Raw genomic sequence first — 24,863 nt, 5'->3', positions numbered from 1 at the left:
AAAATCCCTCTCCTCGGCAGGGATCTCTGTCCCAATTGCTAGTAAATGCTCCCTATGACAACTTCCTAGAACAAGTGATCATTCCATCCAGACTAGCTTCAGAAATTAATTAACAGTGAATAGAGAACACTTTTATTCCCCTTCTTTGGTCATGGATTTTATTACCAAAGTGAAATATTGTAAAAAAGATTGGACTAATTTTAACTGGAAAAAGAGAAAGTGTAGGTAACCAAGGGAAGGGGTAAAAAAAAAAAAAAGAAAAAGAAATGTGCAGGAATTATTTGCAGTCATTCATACCTCTGTTTATGCCATGCTAGCTTGAACCTTATACACCAGAAACAGTGTTTTCCCCATCCAGATGTTTTCTGGGTTCTAGTGTCTAGCACATCTATAATCAGGGTTCTTTTTTTTCTAGATATTTGGATACATATATGTAGGTATGGATATATCATGTGTCGTGTTTTGTTCTGAGTAAGCAACACACTTATTGTATAAAGTAGGAAAAAAATCCATGGAGAACATAAAAATAACCCATGGTCTTACCACTGAGAATTTGCCTCCTTTAGCTCCTGAGTCTGGGCCTTTGTGTTTGAGTTTGGATCAAACATGGGAATTTGTGTTTGGCTTTTGGATGGCATTTGCATTGCCCTCCCAACTCTGCAATGTGATAACCAGCTAGAGATCATCTGGTTAGTCCCTCTCACGTTAGAGGTGGGCTGGAGGTGAGAGACAGGGAATGGTCTTTAGTGGAGTCCTTAGTGGAGCCAAGCCTTTAGACTCTTTTTCTGCACCTCACCATCATATCTTCCCCCTCAGTCTTCATCTAGAAAATGTCTCTTGACTAGAGTCTCATCCTTTTCCTTCCTCTTCGACTGGTCATTGTCTATCTTCTCCACAGTCCATAGAACGGAGACCAGTAAGGACCGACAAGAGCTAATATTCATTGAGAGGATTTAATCCCCTCATAACTATGCTCAGGGTAGCATAATAAGCCTATTTTCCACATGAAGGAACTGAAGCTCAGAGTTAGTAACTTGGCCAAGATCTCCAAGATAGGAAGGGGTTAGATCCAGGATATGAATTGAGTTCATGTAATTCTAAAATCTTGAACCAAACGCTATGCCATCTGGCCTTGCTACCAAATGGGAAAAAAATTCTGGATCAAACTGATTGGATCTGTGTGTTGAAGCATAGCATACATACCAAAGAGTATGGAAATCATAAGTGTATACAGCTTAATAAATTACCCAAAGGGAACACACTTGGTAACCAGTACCCCCAAGAAATAGAACATTACCAACTCTCCAGGAGCCTCCCTCATGTACTTACCCCAAGTCACTGCCCTCTTTTCCCCAAGGATAACACATATTTTAACTTTGAATTAGTTTTGCTTGTTTTTGAACTTTATCTAAATGGAATCATACAGAATATACTCCTTTATGTCAGACTTCTTTCATTATGTTTGTAAAGTTCCAAACATTTTTTAATGTGGCTGTGAGTTCATTTTGATTTCTGTATAGCATCCCATTATTTTAAAATGCCCCATTTTATTTATCCTTTCTATTATAGATGCAGTTGTTGGGTTGTTTCCAGTTAGAAAATTACCAAATAATGCTGCTCTGACCATTCTTTTGCATGGTGAACATATGTAGGTATTTCTACTGGGTATTTACCTAAGAGTGGAAATTTGGGGTCATATAGAGTATGCATAAGTCCATCTTTTTTTATTAAGTTGATTTATTTTGAGAGAGAAAGAGAGAGAAAGCACAAGTGGGGGAGAGGCAGAGAGAGACAAGACAGTGAGAATCCCAAGCAGGTTCTGCACCAGCCCAATGCAGAGCCCAATGCAGGGCTTGAGCCCACGAACTGTGAGATCATGACCTGAGCCGAAGGCAGGCACTTAACCAACTGAGCCACCCAGGCGTCCTTGTGTAAGTCCATCTTTAGCAGATACTACAAAAGAGTTTTTGAAAGTGGTTGTATGCATTTACACCATGGCAATGTATGAGAGTTCCAGTTGTTCACGTCCTCATCAACATTTGGCATTGTTAGCCTACCTGGGGGGCTCAGTCAGTCAAGCGTCCGACTTCAGCTCAGGTCATGTTCTCATGGTTCGTGGGTTTGAGCCCCACATGGGGCTCTGTGCTGACAGCTCAGAGCCTGGAGCCTGCTTTGGATTCTGTGTCTCCCTCTTTCTCTACCCCTCCCCCCCCTCAGAAATAAATACACATTAAAGAAAACATTGGCATTGTTAACATTTTTTATTGTAGCCATTTTGGTGTGTGTAGTGGTGTTTCATTTTGGTTTTAATTTGCATTTTCCTGATGAGTAATGAGGTTGTGTAATCTTTTATATACTTTTTGGCCATTCGGTTATCTTTCTGTGAAATATCTGGTCAAATCTTTTGCCCATTTTTTTCTGTGGATTGTCTCTCTTATTAATTGATGTGAGTTAGTTACATATCTTATCTGATGCTTTTTTCCATATAAACATATGACAAGTGTTTATTCCCATTCTGTTCTTGCCTTCTTACTCTCTTTTGACAAAGAGAAGTTCTTAATATTAATAAGGTCCAATTTATTAATTTTTGCCTTTATACTTAGTGTAATTTATGTCCTAAGAAACCTGTGCTTGCCCCAAGGTCATGAAAATATTCCCCTATATTATCTACTACAAATGTTGCTGTTTTAAACTTACACATTTAGCGGTGCCTGGTTGGCTCAGTCAGTTAAGCGTCAGACTTTGGCTCAGGTCATGATCTTGTGGTTCATGAGTTCGGGCCCCACATCTGGCTCTCTGCTGACAGCTCAGAGCCTGGAGCCTGTTTTGGATTCTGTGTCTCCCTCGCTCCCTGTCCCTCCCCCACTTATGCTGTGCCTCTCTCAAAAATAAATAAAACATTTAAATTAAAAAAAAAATAAACTTACACATTTAGATTTAAAACCCACCTGGAATTGATTTTGTTTATGATGGAAGGTAGGAATCAAGATTCATTGTGTTCCCATATGGGTAACCGGTGACCCTGGGCCATTTACTGAGAAGACTATCTTCCGCCCATTGTTATGCGTGCCTCTTTTGTTATATACAAAGTGTTCATATGTATGGGTCTCAGTTGGACTCTGTCTATTGCTCCTTCTGTCTGTCCTCGCACTATTATAGCTCACTGCCCTGATTACTGTTGCTTTATCCTAAGGCTTACCATCTGGTAGCGTAAGCCCTCCAAGTTTGTTCTTCTTTACGATTGTCTTGACTATTCTTGGCCATTTTTATTTCTATGGAAATTTTGAAATCATGTAGTTAATGTCCACCAGATATCTGCTGACATACTTTATTGTGATTGTATGAATCTATAGATCAGTTTGGGGAGTAGCGACATCTTAACAATACATAGAAAAACAAGCAAACAAACACACCAGGCCAAAAACACCACCAAAGCAACCAAAAAAAAAAAAAAAAAAAAAAAAAAAATCCCAACAAAAGAAGAGAGAAATGATAAACTGGGAATAACTATCTGCAATTCGTATTACAAAGGGGCTCACACCCCTAATACCTAAAGAGTTCCTAGAAATTGATAAGAGAAATAACAGACACACAGTGGAAAATGTGGCAAAAGACATGAAGCCACAGTTTATAGAAAAAGAAACATAAATAGCCTTCACTATATGAAAATGTGCTTAGGCTCAGTCATAATGTGACAAAATTGTGAAAAATTTGACAAATACATTCTAAAGCTGAAGGGGAAAAATAGAAAAGGAATTCTTGCCTCTCCAGGCTCTTCAGGCCCACCAGGTCCGACACCCTGTGGACCGACCTGACTGTACTGGGAGCACCCACAGGGCTCCAGAGGACTCACGGTGCTCAGAGGTGGCGGGCAGGTGTACAAAGAACTCACCTGAGCAGAGCCGTGGGTCCAGTGAGCATGGTGTGCAGGGAGGTGGGAATGCCAGATCCTCAGGAGCTTCTGCTCACTGTATGCCATTTGCCCGCTGAAGAAGACGTGGGGAAAAGTTTCCAGGTGGGTAGTCCTCTCTCCATAGGAGCAGGGTGGGTGAGGAATCTCCCAGAGGACTGGCATTGCCCCCTCTTTCAGCTGGGACCTTTTGGGAGGCAGCAAACCTCAGGGACAGGGATTGAGCTGGGGGTGGGGCCTCTGAGCCTCCCTAGAAACTTAGGCCACCAGTTCTGCTTTGGGTCTCTTCAATGTCAGAGATTGGGTTGAGCCAAATTGGAGATTTTTGAGTGCTTACTTTGTAGCAACAAATTGTATGTCCAGTTGGAACCCAAACTGGTCAAAATAATGCTGCTTAGAAGAACTGAGAATGGAGACCCCAGGTGACCACCATGAAGGCTCCCCTCCCCAGGCCCATAGAGCCCTTTGAGCTCAGAGGAGCCCAGTGGAAATGCTCATGCAGACAGTTTTGATCTTCTGGGTTCTCAAATAAAAAGTATTTATGCTCACACCCTTCCCATCAATCCCTCAAATTTTCCTTCCTTCTTTTCCTTCTCCTCCCCTCAGGAAGAGCTCCTGAAATTTTCAAAAACTTTGTAGCAAGACAACTCATGGAGCAGGGACGCTACTTATCAAGGTAGAGTGGAGGCTGGAAGTCTGGAAAGAAGGAAGGGGTGAGTGGAGGGAGGGCTACTGGACAGGGTGTGGTTTTATTTCTCACTTAAAATCTTTGAAAAATTCCAGTCTTGTTTACATTAACAGAAAGAAGGATCTGTTTGGTCCACGAGCAGGTGAGGAACACTTTGCAGGGCAGATGGCCCTGGTCATAGGATACAGTGGTGGCAGCTGGGCTGTTCCACGAGGGGGTGCTGAGCTGGCAGAATTAGCAGGTGTCTGGCTTCCATGGGGTCCATCCTGCTGGCACGTAGCTTCCTCCAGGCTGTTGGGGATCAGTGGGGGTTTCTTTCTTCCCTAAATAAGCCTGGCCTGTCCTCAGGAAGCCAGGGCCCTACTGCTCCTCCAGTACTCACTCCATCTCCAAGAGGAGGGCACCCTGCCTGCACCAGGGTGGGCGCTGCAGGGGAATCCCATGGGCCAGGTGGACAAACAGACACCTAGCCTTGGGTGCAAACGGCTGGGCCAGGGAGAGATATGTGTGCCTTCTGTGACTTCCTACTTTGCCCCTCAGGCATCAGTATTAATCAGTCACAGTCAGGAGACTCATCTGGGTGTCTAGTTGGCCATGACATATGTCCCAAATACCTTATAAGAGTTTGGGGGAACTAATGGATTCTTAGAGGATCCTTCCTGAATGGAAGTCAGAAGCTTCAAAAAGAGGAAACAAGGTGCTACCACCCCGTGCCCCGATTGCTCTCTACTCTGTCAGTCAGAGATGGCACCTCAGCAGTCCCCTTCTGAGTGGATGAAGAACACTGCTGTGGAGAGGAATGTCCTGAGGGGTACCTTGGGGAGGTGAAGCCTTTGGCCTGGTCTTGGGCCCAGCCTGGGTGGTAGAGACTCCAGTGGTCTGGAGCAGGCAGGGGCTACTCAGCCAAGCCCCCAAGACCCCTGTCCCTCTTCATCCATGGCTTGGCTGGGCTGGGGGCCTGGACACACATTGAGAGCCCAGAGGACAGGACTTGGTCAGCGGTGGGGCTGAGTTGGGGTAAAGGCAGCTCTAGGGCAGGACCTCTGGCTGGAAATGGCAGCTGCCTCTCTTTGGCCTCTGAGAAAATCACTGCCCCTCTTGGGGCCTCTGTCTCCTCATCTGGAAAATGGAGGGTGATGATCCCTCACCCTCACCTGTGAGGGTGCAGGCCTCACAGGGTGGTGATAAGGTTAAAGGGAGGAAAGGAATGTGTTGGAGGTATGAGAGGAAAATAATGATGATAGTAACACGATATTGAGTCCTCTGGAGACCCTGTGAGGTAGGTGGAGTTCACGCATTCTTCAGATGAGGAAACAGACTCAGGGAGGCCAGGCCACAGGCCCAAGGCCACGTATCGGGCGAGTACTGGAGCTAGGATTGTTCTAGAATCAGAACACACTAGAGGACAGAGTAGCACTGGTAGCCACTGACTTAAGTCAGTTGTCCAGGGTGTGAGGTTAGGGGATCTTGGAAGAAATGGGGTGAGGAGACAATGGCCTCACTGACCTTGTCCTTGACCCTGGCAGGAGGCATCTCCAAGTTTGTCACCCTGGAGATGATCCCCCAGAGAGTCAAGAAGAGACAGCAGCAGAAGGCAAGTATGCCTGTGGAGAAGGGGTTCTAAGGTCAGAGGAGAGGGGGCTCTTCCCTCCCAAACAGAGCTCTCCACACCCAGAGGAGGGGCCTTCCCCCTCCAGCTTTGCCTCCTGTGGTCAATGCCAAAAATCCTCCATTAGAAGTGACCAGGACCCAGGACCACACACCCTGTGATTGCGAAAAGCAGGCCCTGAGAGGTGATTAGTAGGAGTCTGGTGTTCTTGGAGGGCGGGGGAAGGAGAACTGAGGAACCCTGGGGTGGAAGCTTGAAGGTGAGGAGTTTTCAGAGTAGGGTTCCAGGGGACCCTGAGAGCCAGTGCTCATCCCCACTCCCACCCTGATGGCACAGGGTGTGTTCCCCTTCCTTGGCACGTTTCTCGCTGACCTGGGGATGCTGGACACTGCGATGCAGGATTATCCGGAGGTGAGAGAACCCGGGGCGGGGCAGCACGGCCAGGAGGCCAGGATCCGGGTGGGGGTGGGACGTGGGTGGGTGTTGGGAGGAGAGAGCCCCCTGCGAGTCCAGAGGTCACAGCGCCTGGCAAACCTCTCTGGCACTGGAGCATCCTGCTCCTCTTAGGGATGACCAGGCCGAAGAAGTTGCCTGTCCCGGTCACCCAGGCTGGGGGAGCAGCAGAGCTTCCCCACTGCAAAGCTGCGGGAGGTTTCGTGGGAGTGGGACCTCTCCTTCAGGAGGTGCCCACAGAGGGGAGGGAGATGTAGGGTTCCTCCAAGTCACTTCCTGCCTGAGGCCTTAGTCTCCCTGTCTGTCGTCAGAGTGGGTTGGGCTAGAGGGTCCCTGAGCTTCAGCTCTCTCGCGCCCTGTTCTCCCAGCCCAGAGCCTGGCCTAGGTCCCACGCGTTTTCTGTGCATGCCCTGCCCTCTGGAGGACCTCGGCGGTAGTGCAGCGTGAGATGGGGCGGGGAAGGGAGGCTAGTTGTGGGCTTGAGGGTCCCCCTTTTTTAAATTAAATTTATTTTTTTATTTATATTTATATTTATTTTATTTTTTATTTATTTTTGTCTTTATTATTTATTATTTTGTTTATTTTTAAAATTAAATTTAAATTAAATTTATTGTCAAATTGGTTTCCATACAACGCCCAGTGCTCATCCCATTGAGGGCTCTTTCTGATGGCTCCTGGCTGTCTGCCTCTCAGAGGAATTTGATCAACTTCCATAAAAACAATGAGGTGAGCAGCTGTGGGAAGGGAGGAGGGAGGGGCATCAGAGCTCCTCCCCCCGCTGGAGGGAGAGTTTGATAACAGACCAGTGGGAGACCCATCAAATTGGTGGGTGGGGTAAGTCCAACTTTGTGAGGAGGGGCTACTTATGCCCATCTCAGAGAATAGATAGGACCTGGATGGAATTGGAGGGTTTCCCTGTGTACAAAGACCCGGGAACCAGCCTCCTGCCTCTCTCCTCGACCACACATTGTCCAGGAAGCACCGCCCTGCCCTGGCCCTGTCTGCATCTGTCCTTCCCTCTGGCCCCAGGAATGCAAAGTAATGCAGCTGCTCCCTGTGGCTGCAAATCATTACAGCCTTGAGCCTGAGGGGCAGTTTGAGGTGAGACCAGGCAGGAGTGAGCAAGAGCAGGTACAGACTCTCCCTGGTCTCTCTCTTGTGGCTGGCTCCAGAGATCCTTTGGCCGTGACTCCCTTGCTGACCACAGGCCCTGTTGCCTGGGGACTAATGGGGCGCCTGGACTACACCTGCCGGGTGGGCACTGGAAGGGACATCTGACCGTGGCTCCTGGTAGGCTCACGGGTGAGCCTGTCCTGTAGCTACAACTTGTCCTGCTGGGGGAGCTCCTGTCCTATTTGGCCAGCAGAAAATTCAAGGCCAAAAAGAACTGGTCATCAATAAGCTCAAGGATGAGTGAGCACCCAGGCTTGGCAGTAGCTGAATCCTGGGGGCTTAAGGTCAAACTTCAGACTAAGCGTGGTCTTGGGGAGTGAAATTCCAGCTCCACTATCGACCAGCCCTGTGCCTGGGACAATTCACCTTAGGTTTCCGAGACTTAGTTTCCTCATCTGTGAAATGGGTGATGCTGATTGATCACTCGCGTGGCAGGGACAAATAGGGTACTGTTGACTAAGCATTTAGCGCAGTGCCCAGAGCACAGTGCAGTGAGGGCAGGGTGGGGAGGGTGGGCCATGACCATGGGGGACGTCCCTCTCTTCCAGCCAGCCACCAAGCCCCCAACAGAGCCCAGTACCAGCATCAGATCACACCCCAGAGGCCAGCTCAAGTGAGACCTCTTCCTCAACACCTGGGACCCTCGGAGTGCATTAGGTCAGCTATCCCATCTGAGGTGCAGAACATTGTGAGCCCTTTCTGGGGCTCCCCGGAGGACCAGAATAAGAGGAGGTGACCCTGCTTCATCTCCCTCTTTGTTCTTCCCCAAGGCCTATTTCCCTGTTATGGAGGGGTGTATCTATTTGTAGCAAATAGTAAATGCTGGATTTGAATATTATCTTAAAATCCTCTTTTTTTTACAGCCTGAGAATTAAGGTTTGGGTCTTTCATTTCCCATGCTAATATAAATGAGATACTGACTTTCACATTCCTCCATGAACTAAGAAATCCTGCAGGGTCACCAGCTTATTGTACGCGGGGAAAAGGGAGATGGGCCAGGCCCCTTCCCTCACTACTGAAGGAGGCCCCAAATCCCACTTCTGCAGAGGACATGTCATTTCAGTATCCCTAAACTGGGCCAGGAGCAGAGACAGCCCCTCAGAACTCTTGGGAGTCCAGCGGTTGAAGGCACCTCCATACGCATTAGCTACAACCACGGAAGCTGGGTGTCTAGAAATAACACTTACCAGGCCCCTTTCTGCCCCAGGACAGTGGCTGCCTTCCTACAGCTTTGAAAGAAGAGGAAACATTCTCTGCTTTTCCTGTTGACGTTTCTTTTGGCCACATATTAGGAACTGTCGTTTTCTAGTTCCGTCTCTGGAATTAGTACATCAGTACTATGTAGAGGAATCATGTAAAGAAATCAAACGTGTGTGGAAAGGACAAGACCAGAGAAAGAGAATTTGCCAGTGGATGAGGTCCCAGGACTTTCTATCCTCCGTCTCCCTCTAGGGGCTCCGTGTTTCCTCTTTACCTACATGAGAATCCTCCTGGGATCCTTGTCCGTGACCTCCACACTCTTCCTGCTTGCTTCATGTCCAGGGGCAAGATTTGTGAGGCACCTTTCAAGGCTACAGCTGGGCCTCATTCCATCAACATTTATGCTACCTATAAAGTAGGATTTCCAGCGTTCCTGTACCTCTTTATACAATTCTTTTAAAGACAGACATTCCCTAGAGGCCCCAGCCTGTCAGGTACATTGTGGCCACTCCTCCCTGGTGGGGACCTGATGGGTCATGGATGACTTCTGACTTTCCAGGTGTAGGGTCCATATATGTGGCCATGGGACGATCTCCACACTCTCCCTTGCTAGCCAAGATGCCTTCTGAGGCCAAGTCTACTAGTAGGTCTAGAAGCAAATAGGGCCGATGAGTGTAGATCCTGGGGAAAATAAGCACTAATTTGCAAGGCAACTACCTCAGGGGAGACCATCACAGGCTCCTTTCTTCATGCAGCTGAGAGCATAGTGAGGTGAACAGACATTAATCACATCATAACGAAGTGACACAATGAAAATGACAATAACTGATATTTATTCAGTTTAGGATGTATCAGGCACTAACTTAGGAGTGTTTGCATGTATTAACTCATTTTATCCTCAAAATAATTTTGGGTGTTGCAGGTATTGGGTTTTTTTTTTTTTTTTTTTTTTGAGAGAGAGAGAGAGAGCAGGGGAGAGGGGCAAAGGGAGAGGGAGAGAGAATCCCAAGCAGGCTCCATGCTCAGTGCAGAGTCTGATGCAGGGCTCCATCCCACGACCCTGGGACCATGACCTGAGCCAACGCTCAGGTTGGACGCACAACCAACTGACCCACCCAGGTGCCCAGGTATTGCCCTTTTTATTCATAAGGAAAAAGCAGCACAGAAAGGCAAAGGAGTTTAGCTGGTGTTACACAGCTGGAAGTGGTCATGTGGGGATCCCGACACGCCAGTCACAGTTTTCTCAGTTTCTGAAAGCGGAGTGACAAAGTCTAGTCGCAAAGGTTAAATTAAAAGAGATGAGTCTGGCAGACACGTCTAGCAATAGGACTAGGTTTACAGTAGATGCTTAATGTGATTACTTCAATGGCTCTGGGACTCATGAGGTGGATGGGGACTTCCCTCACCCTGTTGATATGTCCTCCTGGCACTTGCACAAGCTGCATGACTTTGGTCACTTTGTACAAGCCCTGAACCATCAGAGACCTTACACGAGGGTATGAAGACTCAGGGTGAGGACTGGGCCCTCTGCACACAGAGAAATGTCCAGGCCTGGCGTCTTCCAGCCTGGCGTCTGAGCCTCCCTAGGTGGTCTAACCCACCCCTGATTCCCTGCACTGCAAACACCAGAGGCCTCCCCTCCTCCAACATGCCTGGGGCTCTCCTGCTCCCACTCCTTTGCTCTGTTGTCCTCCAAGGAGAATGCCTGCACACCCCCATCTCTGACTCCACAGATAGGCAGCTTTCCTGGGGGATCCCCTCCTCGTCAGATGTGTATATCTTCTTTGTGCCCAAGACCCAGGTCAGTTCTGATCTGTTCCTCATCCCAGTGGCCATGGCAGGAAGAGCCCAATGTGTGCCTGCTCACACCACCAGATTAGAGGCTGGGGTCTCTCCCACCACCAGGAGGCCTGGAAAGTGGGGGAGCAATGAGGATCCTATTGGATTAAGGCCATATTGTCTCCCAGAGAACTGTGTCCAATAGTCAAACTCTCCTGGTATAGATAGCCATTTTACCACATTCTTCACTGACACAAAGTTCTGCCCTGTGGTCAAACTGTTTGTCCATATGGAACTCCCCAAGGCTGCCTCCTAACCATTGATAGTGGAAATCATTGAGAAAAGATTGTTCAACAGAAATTCTCTTTAGTTCTTGATCATTTTACCAGAGGAGTGAATTATTAGGGCTGAGACTTCATGGTTCAGCCCAGGTGCCATCCACGAGTGTCTGGTGCTGTATGCAGTGGACAGGGACTGTGCATCCTGTCACAATGCAGGGGACAGCTGCTGGGTAGCCTGGGTCCTCTCTGGAGCAGTCATCCTGGAATGGCCTTATAGCAAGGTCGGAGGTCACTGTCAGCTCTCCGAGCCCATCAAAAGAATCTGGGTAAACTCCCGGGAGCTATGACCTGGTCTTGATTTTCTGAGCATGACTAGTTTGGGATTGTTGACCAGGGTCTGCAGCAGAAGCCACCGCGTCCTGGACCTGGCTGAGACTCGGGGACCTGGGAGAGAATCAGAGCAGACAGACCTGGAGGACAGGGCTTGTCTCTGTCCTTCTCAGAGGCTATTGGAGAAGCTGACTGGTAGGTGTGAGGTGTGGGAGAAGGAGCTGCACCAGGACCCCTGGGGACATGAGGGTGACAGAAGGGACATGAGTTTGTCCCAGAGCCGGATATATGTTGGATATAGCTGGATATAGTTGGGAACAGTGATGAACTTAATCCAGACTGGTGCCCACAAAACATGACTAATTGGTGGGCTTCCCAGCAGAAGGCAGAGCAGAGTAGTAGGGGTGGAGGGGTGGAGTAGACGGTTATAGAGCCTTGAGGAGGCAGGTGTTGGGGGCCAGAAGCACTTGTGGTAAGCAAAACTGAGCCCCATCTTGGAGAGCACCTGTTCTGAACCCTGGGATATGGGTGGGGTCTCAAACAAATGGAATAGTGAACTCAGACAGTGGAATTAGAGCTCATTTCTGGGAACAAGGGAGGAGCCCACTTAGAAGGACAAGGACACCAGACCTCAGGGGTCCCATGGCCAGGCTGGCTGAAGACTAAGCCTCCTGCTTTCTCAGGTCAAAGGTCTCCCAGGGCAGGGAGTATGGAGGAAGGGGGACAGGGAAAGGGGAAGCTGGAACATCTCAGGGATCCCAGAAAAGCCTTAGGGTACTCGTTCCCTATTGTCCAACCCCAGCATGGGTTCAGACAGAGCCTTACCTGCTGACTGATTTAGGCACCAGTATTTGATGGCCTGCTGCAGCCTCCGCTCCCTGTGCCCTGTGATCAGGATGTTACAAAAGCTGACAAGCACAGGGTTGGTATGATAATGATCCACATAGAGCATGCCAATCCAGGCGCTGAACCCTGAAACCCAGAAGGCAAGTCAGGCCATGCAGTATGCCCTGTGTCCCAGGATGCCCGAGCTTGTGCTCTTGATGATGTGGCTGCAATGCCACTTTGTTCCTATATGGTGCCCATGTTCTCACTGAGAACATAGAAAACTAGGTCAGAAGAGCAGGAAGGGTTCTTAAGATAGCATTCTAATCCAACCATGTTATGGAGAATGTGAAGCTCAAAGCAGAAGGAGAGCTGTGGCTGATACGGAGAGGCTGTCAGTCCTACAATGAATGGACGAGTGAATGACTGGACACAGGTCAGAAATAAGACAAAAGCTGGGGCGCCTGGGTGTTTGGTCGGTTAAGCATCTGACTTCGGCTCAGGTCATGATCTCATGGTCTGTGAGTTCAAGCCCCGCGTCGGGCTCTGTGCTGACCACTCAGAGCCTGGAGCCTGTTTCAGATTCTGTGTCTCCCTCTCTCTCTGCCCCTCCCCTGTTCATGCTCTGTCTCTCTCTGTCTCAAAAATAAATAAACGTTTAAAAAAAATTAAAAAAAAAAGACAAAAGCTACTTTCGCTCTACAGAAATGGCTTGATTTCAGACTATTTCAACTGAACAGACCGTTTTCATAACTAAGTTAGGTTTCCAACTAATGACACACCAGTCATTCCGAGATGTGTTCTTTCTCAAAATTTTCAGAGCTGTGCATTCATATTTACATTCTGACTGTTCAGATGGAATTTCTAGTACCTCTTACTGCTCTCCATGATATCTTGAAGGTCTGTCAAATATGCAGCAGTTTACTTGCCTGAATTCTCTTCTGACCATTAGGCTGAATGTGTTTTTCTTTTTCTTTTTTTTTAAGTTTATTTATTTATTTTGAGAGAGAGAGAGAGAGAGCAAGCTAGGGAGAGGGGTAGAAAGAGAATCCCAAGCAGGCCCCGCACTGTCAGCATGGAGCCCAATGCAGGGCTCGATCTTATGAACCATGAGATCATGACCTGAGCCAAAATTAAGAGTTGGACGCTTAACCAACTGAGCCACCCCGGAACCCCCTGAATGTTTTTTGCTACTCAGCTTTATAGCCTCCATAAGAAGCTGAGCTCTGAGGCAAAGAGTGTGAAGTCCAGGCCTCTGGTACCCAGCCTGCAGGCACCACAAAGATACAAGACTAGTCCCCTCCACCTGACTCAATGCGTGGCCTCAGGGACTGGCCACTTACCCATGTCTGCACCCTCATAGCCATTCTGCATGATGGTCCTGTCGATGCGGGCAATCAGCCACGTGCCCAGGATGCAGCTGATGAGCAGCCTGGAGAGGCAGGCGCCCAGGCCCAGGAGCACATTGTAGAAGAACAGAAAGTAGTTGAAGTTGTGGAAGGCTTTCCTGCAAACAGAAGCAGGCAGACGGGCAGCACCCTTTCAGTATGAGGAAGTGGCTAGCAGGCTGGTTCAGCGCCCCATGCCTGTGATCAAATCCTGCTGCTCCCATCTCCCAGCCCTGTGACCTTGTGCTGTAACTGGGAGCTGACTGTCCCCACCACACAGCACTGCTGTGGGGACTGGCTCAGACACCACATAGAAGGCGCTGAGCCCAGTGCAGGACAAGTGGAGACTGTGATGTTTCATGGGATCCTTGGGTTTTGAGGTTTCCTGTATGGGAAGGAATCTCATGTGGCTACAGCTGGCTTTGTGGTTACAGCAGAGTTTGTGGCTTTCCCACTGTCTGTTGTAACAGTGACCTGCCCCCAGCTGGAACTGTTCCAAGTCCTCCAGGGGAAACTTTTCAAGTGACCACTTGACCATGCAGTTTCCTATTGCCTATGGGATAAAGCCCAAACTCGGCATGCTGGATTTCTGGGCCATCTCTGAGAAGGGCCTTTCTGGGATCATCACTTTGTGCCTCCTCTCTGCCCCTCACCATCTACGGTGACCACTGCATGGTCACCATATTGGATTCTCATGGTTCTCTCAGCACATCTTGCCCTTTTATGGCTTCCTACCTTCATCTGTGCAGTGAGGGCTGCTGGCCATGCCCTCTCCTCAGCTCTCCCCATAGGAATCCCACCACCCTACTGACCTCAGCTCAAACTCCCCACCTTCAGCTGAATGAACCACCCCGTCTCTCTTTCTCCATTCCCTGTGCTGCTCTTATGAGCCTTTCACACCGTCTGGAGTGTACTGGGGCCACGTGACTGTGCCTGCTGGCTCCTGTGGACCGTGAGCTTCTGCAGGCAGGTCATGTAGGAATATCTCTTTATCTCCAGTGGCCCTGTTGTTTCCTCCCCGAGTGAATGGCTTCAAATGAATGAGTTCCAAAGGATCACCATGGGCCAGGTACTGTTGTTCTAAGTTCATATTTTAACACATCTCATTCTCAGAATACCTCTGTGAGGAGTGTGCAATTATTTGTAAAATGAGGAAACTGAGGTTCGTAGGTGTTCAGTAAGGTCACATAAGGTCACACAGTTCATAAGGGGTGGAGCCAGGATTTGGACCCAGGCGGTTTGGTTCCAGAGCCCACTCCTGAGCCACGGCCCCTCACCCTCTCAGAGAGGGCACTGTCCCCCCAGGAACCTGCCATGGGTGAAGAGGAAGGAAGGAGAGACTGCTGAAGCCAAGGCCCCCGAGCCCCATTTCCTTCTTTGCCCTCACCTGTTGTTGAGAGCCAAGGGCTTCTGCTTGTCAGCCATGCTCATCTTTGGCTGCAGGAAGAAGCTGGTGGCGATCCATACCTGCAGGGTCATGAGACCCAGGACGATGGATATGGTGAGGCTGAAACACAGGGCGAGACTGTTGCGGCACCTGCTCTGTGCTTGATGCACACCCACTGTCCGTTGAGAAAACGGAGGCTCACAAAGGGGAGGTGACTTTCTCAAAGTCACACAGTCAGGTCGTTTGGCTCCATACTAGAACTCCAGGATTTAATTATATCCCTTTGTCCACGAGTGGCAGCTGGGATGCGTGTTTAACAGCATGGGAATCAAAGAAAAGCATGAAGTTTTTAAAGCGCTCATGAAGGTCCTGAAAGTGGACGGGCAGGCTCTGCCCAGCCTCCCACATAGCTTTGGGGGAGTGCGGAACCAAGGAGCTCAGAGCAGGGAGGTCCCCGGAGAGTGCCACATCCTGTGTTTGCATCGCCTGAGCAGCAGTGTGGGTGGCAGTTAAATGGGGCCTCGGCTTCAGATCGCTAGCTCCCAACCCTGCCTCTTCCCCTCCTTGGACAAATCGCTTAGCCTTCTGTGCCTCTGTTTCCTTGTCTGACAAATGGGTGTTAATATGAGGCCCGGCCTTTAAAGGGTTCTTAAGAGAAAAGATGCACAGTGAATTATCAGTTACGTCAGCCTTCACTCTTATCTTCCATATGGGATAAACTGAGGCTCAGAGAAGTAATTTACCCAAGGTCACACAGCTGATCTAAAACCTGAACTCAGATTCCCTCTATAGTGTCCGAACTCCCTTGTCACCTCCCTGCACTTTAACCTTCCCAGCTATACAATGGATATGTGTGTGTCCCCCCCAGACAAAACTGTGAGCACCCCACTGAACAGTGAGAATGGAAATGTCTTATGAACTGTAAGGCTCCCATTGTGATGAGTTGCTATTTTGGCCCATCCTTGGGTCTGAGCTGAGAGTGTCGGTCCAGGAATGGGTGAGAGCCCAACAGCAGTTTCGAGGCTACACCAGTGCCTAGGCCCTGGGCAATGACAGAGAGCCCACCCTGCACTTACGTCCCGATGCCCAGTCCTTGGAGCATCTCCAGGCCCTGGTTGTGGACGACAGGCAACACCAGGCTGTACATGATCATCAGGCCACACAGGCTCTGTACCACATGGATGATGAGGTAGCCTGTGGACCAAGGGAACCCATAGTCACTCAAGGCCCTTCGCGACCCAGTCATGACTTCCTGCAGAGCCCCTCTATCTTCCTCCCACCAAAGGTCCTGGCATTTTTGCTTATGCAGCTTCTTCTGCCTGGCACGACCTCCCTTTTCCTCCCGCTCACCTGTGGCTCGCCCTGCAGTTCAAATGTCAACTCCATTAGAAAGCATTTGTGTCCTGCCTGGGAGAGTCACTTGCTCCTCTAAGTCACCACCACCTGTATCATTTCTGCCCCATGGGCTTCGGGCAGGTAGTAATGATAGCTTTGTGAGTGTGGGATTCTCCCTCCTTCCTGAAGGAAGGTAGGTGATTCCCTTTACCCATACCTACCCCCCACCTCCTTCTTCCTCACCTCTCTTCTCTCTCCCCACAGCCAGGACCCCATAGGTGCCCAGGGAATGGGTCACATGATGACACTTACCCCACAGAATATAGGCTATTTGCCAGCCAGAGTACCTTGCAATGGCCACCTGAGATTTAAAAAGGAAAAGGGGTCTCATAGGGGTGAAAACACTGATTACCTCCAATATACGGGGCCAGAATCTCTGCCTCATTTGAGGTTCACCCACCAACATACCAGGGCAGATGCCATGACTGTCATTGTTTTACAGATGAAGAAACCAAGGGCCAGATGGGGATAGTGACTATCCTGGGTCACCCAGCAGAAGAGTATACTAGAATTGAGGACTCTGGATGCCCAGTGCAGGGCTGTCCCTCCCCCCGGATGCTGCCCCTGCCTAAGAGGCAGGAGAGCAGGACTTGGCCACTTAGTCTCAGAGCAGAGACAGGCCTCTGTAGACTTACCACACTCTTCGATGAGGAAGGATGATGGAACTTCAAAGGGAGAAAGTGTTTATTTCCTGCCCACAGCCTCTTCATGTGCTTTCTAGAGAAAAAGTGGGGAATCAGTGATGCTCATAACCACAGCTCCTTATGTACTTAGAGCTCAACAGATACCAACAGAAAAGCCTGCAGAGGGAGATAGAAGCCAGCTCAGCTTCCTTGTATTGACCGTGGCTCGTGGGACAGTTCTCACTAGCCTTAAAAATATTTTTAAAATACGTTTTGGGCACCTGGGTGGCTCAGTTGGTTGAGAGTCCGACTCTTGAGTTTGGCTCAGGTCATGATCCCACGGTTCTGGGATCGAGCCCTATGTCAGGCTCTGCACTGAACGTGGAGCCTGTTCAAGATTCTTTCCCTCCCTCTGCTCCTCCCCAGTTTGTGTGCGTGTGTGCGCTCTCTCTCTTAAATTATACAAAAATAAAATAAAATAAAATAAAATAAAATAAAATAAAATACATCTTAAACTGAGATATAATTGACATATAACACTCCATTAGTTTCAGATGTACAACATAATCATCCCATATTTGTGCATGTTGAAAAATGGTCACCACAGGAGTCTAGTTAACATCCATCACCTCACATAGTTACAAGTTTTTTTCTTGTGATTAGAACTTTTAAGATCTACTCTTAGCGACTATCAAATATGCAATATGGTGCCATTAACTATAGTCATCATGCTGTAGAGTACCTCCCCGTGACATTTATTTTATAACCAGAAGCTTGTACCTTTTGATTCCCTTCACCCACACCCATCCCCTATCCCCACCTCTGAAAACCTCAAATCTGTTCTTTGTATCTATAGCTTGGGTTTTTGTTTTGTTTTGTTTCAGATTCCATATATAAGTGAGATCATACAGTATTTGTCTTTCTCTGACTTCACTAAGCATAATGCCTTCAAGTTCCAACCATGTTGCTGCAAATGGCAAGATTGCACTCATTTTTCTGGCTGAATAGTATACCAGTGTGTGTGTGTGTGTGTGTGTGTGATACATCTTCTTTGTCCATTCATCCATCAAAGGACACTTAGGTTGTTTCTATATCTTGAATATTGAAAATAATGTTGCAATAAACGTGGGTGCAAGTATCTTTTCTAAATACTGTTTTTGTTTTCTTCAGATAAATACCCAGAAATGGAGTTGCTAGATCATATGTAGTTCTATTTTTACTTTTTTGAAGAACTTCATACTGTTTTACACAGTGGCTGCACCAACTTCCATTCCTACCAATAGTGCACGAGAGTTCCTTTTTTTCCACATCCTCGGCAACACTTGTCATTTCTTGTCTTTTAGGTACTATCCATTCCAACAGGTGTGAAGTGATACCTCACCATGGTCTTGACATGATTTCCCTGACGACTTAAAAATCTTAATATTATATAGTTCCCAAATCTCAATGGTGACCGAATGTGATAGTTGAGTCTCTGTGTGGCTTTTATTTTCTTCAATTTGCTCTATTACTTTTTCTGTGACGTGTATGTATTACTCATGTAATAATATTTCAAAATAGGTAAAAATGGAAAACTGTTTTTAATGATAGACCCACCTTATAGCAACATCAAGGAAACAGAGAAGCCCAGCCCCCCAGCAAACCTCTGCATGCTTTCCCCACGTGCTGGTTTCGGCCTGGCCCTCAGCACGAAGATTAGGTTGGCAGTGGTTATGTTCACAACCCCTATTTACATCTGTGTCCCACTTTTCCTCTAACATTCTATATCCAGCGTTTTCCAGGAGGTTTTGCAACATTATAATCACTAAATTGGCAAGACTTAGTATGAAATAAAGAATGTAAATATCTCATTAATAGTTTGTGTATTTATTACACAATGAAATGATGGTTGGGGGCTATGTTGGGTTAAATAAAACATGTTATTAAATTATTTTCATCTCCTTTTTTACTTTTTACTCATGTCTATTAGAAAATTCAAAATTGCATCTGTGGTTTTTATTATGTTTCGGCTCGGCAACACTGGAGTAGAGTATGCCATCAGGAATACAAACACACAGATATATTTGCATGGTGCATAGGAAATTTCGGGGGGGATACAGAAAATGAATAACGTTTAGCTCTGGGGCAACAAACTTGAGTCTGAATGACTTCAGACTTCCTTTACACTAAATATTTTTTATAACATTTTTTAAAAGAGGTTGTATATAGGTTGTAATAATTCTAAGAAAAATAAAAATACTGGCACAGTGCTAGTGCTGTCCACTTGAAGGACTTTCTTATCCACTATTTCCTTTGCCCCATGGTCCTGTAAAGCAGACAGGGCAGGGATCATCATTCCTCTGTGACAGGTGTGGGAAGAAGGGGCCAGCCTGGACACCAGAGAAGCCTCCCCACCACAGAAGCCATTTCTTCCCTGGGCCCTCTACCATGTCAGTGCAGCCAGCTCTAAAAGGTGTCTGTGACTGACTGTGATCCAATGTCTCACTAATCATCTCCTAGGCACTCGCAGGTCAATGAAGGGAGGAGCAGACATATCCTTGCATCAGGCAGGGAAGGGGAGAGCAGCAGTGTCCAGCCCACCCACGGGGTCTGGGGAGAAGAAAGCAGAGAGAGGGAGCAAGCTAGGGCTGTGATGGAGAGCTGGGGCCTCTTTGTGCCAGGATGCGATCTGCCAGAGACCCACCTTTTGTGCAGCCAGATGGGGAGGATGTAAAGGCAGGATGCTTTGGAGGGGTAGGAGCTGGCCCTGGGCCTCCTGTGACTGCATATGAGTTACAGCCTGAGGTGGAGGGAAGAAGGAATTGAGAGACAGAGAGGAGGGATGGCAGATACTGCTGTCTGCAGTGGAGAGCTCACTACATACTGAAGGCCATCCCCTCCTCCTGCTCTGCTCTTCTAGAGACTGATGCACCTAGTGCCCTTGACCCGATCTCCTTTGATGTATCCTTGAGCCAGATGCACCTGCTGGGAACCCAATGTGTTTAGTCCTGGAGAGCGGGGCAGGCCTGACACCCAACAGGGATGCTGAGTGTAGCAGAAGTGACAAGACCTCTCAGGACATGGCCAGCTGCTAACGGCTTGGGTGAGATATTTTGTTGAGTCTCGGCCTTCTCAGCTGTAAAAACAGAGCTGAAACTACCTCTCACGGTTGTAGTAAAAATCAAAAGATTCTAAGCACAATATCAAGCTTATGGTAGAAGCTCAAATCAATAGTGTTTTCGTTTTGGGTTTTGTTTTATTACCGATCAATGAGGCTGTTCCTGGACCATGTACACCTTCCTGGTTCCAATTTGGGTACTGCTGTCACTGCTCCAGAATTTTTAGAAAAGTACTGGCTGAAGACACACAAATGACTCCCAGAGCCCTCTTACCTGTAACAGGCCAGTATGTGGAACAGATAGCTCACACACGTGAGGGAGGCGGGCAAGATGGTCACCAGCCAGACTCCTGAAGTAGAAAAAGAGACATGAGAGGCCTGAGAAGATGAACCAGAAACAGTATTTTCAAAATGCGGAAGCTCACACAGAAAGGGTTGTGTAAATAAAGTTTGTTTATATATCTGGTTCATTTCAGACACACACACCCTTGATATCCTTTACTTCCCGCACAAGCCTCTCCTTGGGTATTAATATTTTCCATCTACAGTGAGTACGGGGAAGAGAAAATTAGGGAGTATACACATCGTAGTTCCCTTCCATTCTTGTAAAACCATTGATAGTTGATTTCGATTGGCCACCTCTAGTAAAGAGCAACCATGTACAAGGATAACTGGAATCAAGAGGTCTTGAATGTTCTTTCATCCCATCCATCCTGTGGAGAATCTCCACGGACATTACTCACAGTTTTTAATAGGTTGTATCTAATGTGCTTTCATTGTGATCCTGTGTGCTTATGAGAAAGGGATGGAGAAACAGGAAAGAGAGATGATTTGAAGGTATGAAAGCTTCTGGACAAGCTGTTTCTCAGTCAGTCCAATCAAAGCATTTTAAAAAATCCAACACCCCTTTTATCCTTAACCTGATAAAAAGCATCTGCAAAAAAAAAAAAAACAAAAAAAAAACCACAGCTAACATCATACTTAACAGCGAAAGACTGACTGCTTTCCCCCTAAGTTCAGGAATAAGAAAATCAACGTCCACTTTTGCCAATTCTATCTACATTATACTAGAGGGTCTAGCCGAGGCAATTCGGCAAGAAAATGCAGCCAGACTGCAAAGGAAGAAATAAAACTATCTCTATTCACCAGTGACTTTTTCTTATATTTAAGGATCCTAAGCAGTAAACAAACAACCAAAAATATTCAAGCCCATTAATAAATGAGTTCAGTAAGGCTTCAGGACGCAAGACAAATATATAAAAATCAATTGTATTTCTGTACCCTAACAATGCACAATGTGAAAATGAAGAAAACAACTGCATTTGCACTAGTAGCAGAGGATAAAATACTTAAGAATAAGTTTAGCAGACGTATATAACTCATACACTGAAAACTACAAAAGACTGTTGAAAGAAATTAAAGAAGACTTAGATTAATGGAAAGACACACCACTTTCATGTACTAGATCTTTGGTAACATGTCAATGCTCCCTAAATTGATCTAAAGATTCAACCCAACCCCTGTTAAAATTCCAATGAAATTTTTGCAAAAATTGATAAGCTAATCCTATAATTCGTATAAAAATGAAGGGACCCAGAATAGGCAATACCATCTTGAAAAAGAAGAAGGAAATTTCGAGACTCACACTTCTTGATTTCAAACTCACTACAAAGCTACAGTAATGAAGTGTGGTATTGCCATACAGATAGACAAACAGATCAATGTAATAAACTGATAATCCAGAAGTAAACCTTCATTGTCAATGCATTTTCAAGAAGGATGAAGAGGCAATTCAGTGGGGGAAAAGAATATGCTTTTCAACAAATGGCACAGGGGCAACTGCTATTCACATGCAAAACAATGAAGCTAGAATCTTACCTCACAGCATAGACAAAAATTAACTCAAAATAGATCACAGGCTTAAACGTAAAAGCTAAAATTATACAAGTCTCAGAAGAAAATATGAGAATAAATCTTTGTAGACTTCAAGTTAGGTAATGTTGTCTTAGATACATACAAGTGATAAAAGAAAAATGAATATGTTGGACTCCATCAAAGTTAAAAACATTTGTGTTTCAAAAGACACCATCAAGAAAGTGAAAAAGCAACTCGCAGAATGGGAAAAAATATTTTCAAATTGTATCTCTCTTATGGGATTTATGTATAATATAAAGAACCGTTACAGATCAATAATCAATAAATAATTCAATTTAAAAGTAGGCAATGGGGGTGCCTGGGTGGCTCAGTCGACTGAGCGTTCAACTTCGGCTCAGGTCATGATCTCATGGTTTGTGAGTTCGAGCCCCACGTCAGGTTCTGTGCTGACAGCTCAGAGCCTGCAGCCTACTTCCAATTCTGTGCCTTCTCTCTCTCTGCCCTTCCCATGCTCATGCTTTATCTCTCTCTGTCTTTCTCTGTTTCTGTCTCTCTCAAAAATAAATAAACATTAAAAAAATTAAAAGTAGGCAACAAATCTCCATGGACATTACTCACAGAAGATGTACAAATGGCCAATAAATACATGAAAGGATTCTCAATATCATCAGCTATCAGGGAAATGAAAACCCAAACCACAAAAAGATGCCATTTCAGACTTATTAGATGGCTGTAATAAAAAAGACATATAGCTTAGCGCCTGGATGGCTCAATCGGTTAAGCACCCAACTCTTGATTTTGACTCAGGTCATGATTTCACTGTTTGTGAGATTGAGCCCTGCATAGGACTCTGTGCTGACAGTGAGGAGGCTGCTTGGGATTCTCTCTCTCTCTCTCTCTCTCTCTCTCTCTCTCTCTCTCTCTTGCTCTCTGCCCCGCCCCTGCTTGTGCTGTCTCTCTCTCTCTCAAAATAAATAAAAACTTAAAAAGAAAGACACATACCAACAAGCGTTGGTGAAGATATGGAGGGAATTGGACCCCTGATGGTGGTGGGAATACACAGTGATGCAGCTGCTTTTGAAAACAGTCTGGCAATTCCTTGATAGGTTAAACATAGTTACCATATAACCCAGAATTCCACTCTTAGGTACACACCCAAGATATATGAAAATATATGAAAAACTTGGAGATGAATGTTCATAGCAATATTACTCATGATAGCCAGAAAGTTGAAACAACCCAAATTTCCATCAACTAATGAATGAATAAGCACAATGTGGTATATTCATACAACAGAATAAAATTCAGCAATAAATAATAGGGGCACCTAGGTGGCTCAGTCAGTTGAGCATCCGACTCTTGATTTCGGCTCAGGTTATGATCTTGCCATTCTTGAGTTAGAGCCCTACATCAGGCTCTGGGCTGACAGCACAGAGCCTGCTTAGGATTCTCTTTCCCTCTCTCTCTCTGCCCTTCTCTCTCTCTCTCTCTCTCTCTCTCTCTTTCTCAAAATAAATAAATAAACTTAAATATTATTTTTAAAGTCCAGCAAGAAAGAATAATGAAATTGGGACACATGCTATGACATAGATAAACTTTATAAACATTGGCTATGTGAGAGAAATCAATGAAGAAAGACCACATATTATATGATTCCATTTATATAAGAAGTCCAGAATAGCCAAATCCACAGAGCCAGAAAACAGTGGTAATCTAGGGCTGGGAGAGTTAAAGGGAAATGGGGAGTGATTACAAATGGTCATGATTTCTTTTTAGGGTGATGGAAATATTCTAAATTTGATGTAGTGATGGTTGTGCAATGGTGATGGTTGAGAAAATACTAAACCCACTGAATTGTACTTTCTTTTCTTTTTGTTTTTTTAATGCTTATTTTGTTTTTGAGAAAGAGAGAGAAAGAGAGACAGAGCGTGAGTGGGGGAGGGGCAGAGAAAGAAGAGACACAGAATGAGAAGCAGGCTCCAGACCCTGAACTGTCAGCACAGAGTCCCGAATTCACAGACTGCAAGGTCATGACCTGAGCCAAAGTCAGATGCTTAACTGACTGAGCCATCCAGGTGCCTTAAAAATTTTTTTTTAATGTTTATTTTATTTTTGAGAGAGAGAGAGACAGACAGACAGACAGAGCATGAGCAGAGGAGGGGCAGAGAGAGAGGGAGACACAGAATCTGAAGCAGGCTCCAGGCTCTGAGCTGTCAGCACAGAGCCTGACACAGTGCTCGAACTCGAGAACTGTGAGACCATGACCTGAGCTGAAGTCGGACACTTAACCGACAGAGTCACCTAGATTTCCCTGAATTGTATTTTAAATGGATGAATTGTATGGTGTGTTAACTGAATCTTCAAAAAGTTCTCTTAAAAAGAAGGAAAAGAAACTGATTTTCATTCCTTTCAAGTGTTAAATATGCCTCCGTCCCAGAAATCACTAGGATTAGGCAACAGCTATATCCCAAACCTCAAGCAATACAAAGGAAGCTGGTAAACCACCAAGTGTCACCCCTGGGGGGTGCAGGGATCCTTGAAGGAAAGGATTAGAGGAGTCTGGCCACAAGCAGAGTGAGTGCAGACTCCCTCCAGCCAGCAGCAAGAACATGACTGCACACCTTTAATTTAATGCCTTTATCTTCCCAAAGATGAAGCATGTTCAGCTTGAAGTCTCTCTTGGCCAGAGGGCAGCTGTTTTAAAGCTGGAAAAAATCAAGACAGAGTGATTTTTATATTTTGATTCTCAAAGTATCTAAACATGTGAGCAAATCCATGAAAGAGTGGGTAAACAATGAATGAATGAGATGATACAGTTACTACAGTTCACCCAGAGCAAGTAACTGAAGT

General features: G+C 46.4%; 1 protein-coding gene across 2 annotated transcripts in view; it reads right to left on the bottom strand.

The window, feature by feature from the left end:
* Positions 1-10,156: 10,156 nt before the first annotated feature.
* The window catches only part of LOC122205492 (stimulated by retinoic acid gene 6 protein-like), a 64,466-nt gene continuing 49,759 nt past the window's right edge, over positions 10,157-24,863 (bottom strand). For both annotated transcript variants that reach the window (XM_042913911.1, XM_042913910.1), the window contains 8 exons: positions 20,413-20,488; positions 17,054-17,135; positions 16,671-16,719; positions 16,100-16,217; positions 15,024-15,143; positions 13,592-13,755; positions 12,249-12,395; positions 10,157-11,537 (listed from right to left, as the gene is read on the bottom strand). In XM_042913911.1, the coding sequence (XP_042769845.1) occupies positions 11,389-11,537; positions 12,249-12,395; positions 13,592-13,755; positions 15,024-15,143; positions 16,100-16,217; positions 16,671-16,719; positions 17,054-17,135; positions 20,413-20,488 (905 nt within the window). In that variant the 3' untranslated portion in view covers positions 10,157-11,388. The remainder of the gene's footprint in view (positions 11,538-12,248; positions 12,396-13,591; positions 13,756-15,023; positions 15,144-16,099; positions 16,218-16,670; positions 16,720-17,053; positions 17,136-20,412; positions 20,489-24,863) is intronic.

This window comes from Panthera leo, chromosome D4, assembly GCF_018350215.1.
Source record: "Panthera leo isolate Ple1 chromosome D4, P.leo_Ple1_pat1.1, whole genome shotgun sequence".
NCBI classification, from domain to species: Eukaryota; Metazoa; Chordata; class Mammalia; order Carnivora; family Felidae; genus Panthera; species Panthera leo.
This window is presented reverse-complemented; position numbering and strand designations above follow the sequence as displayed.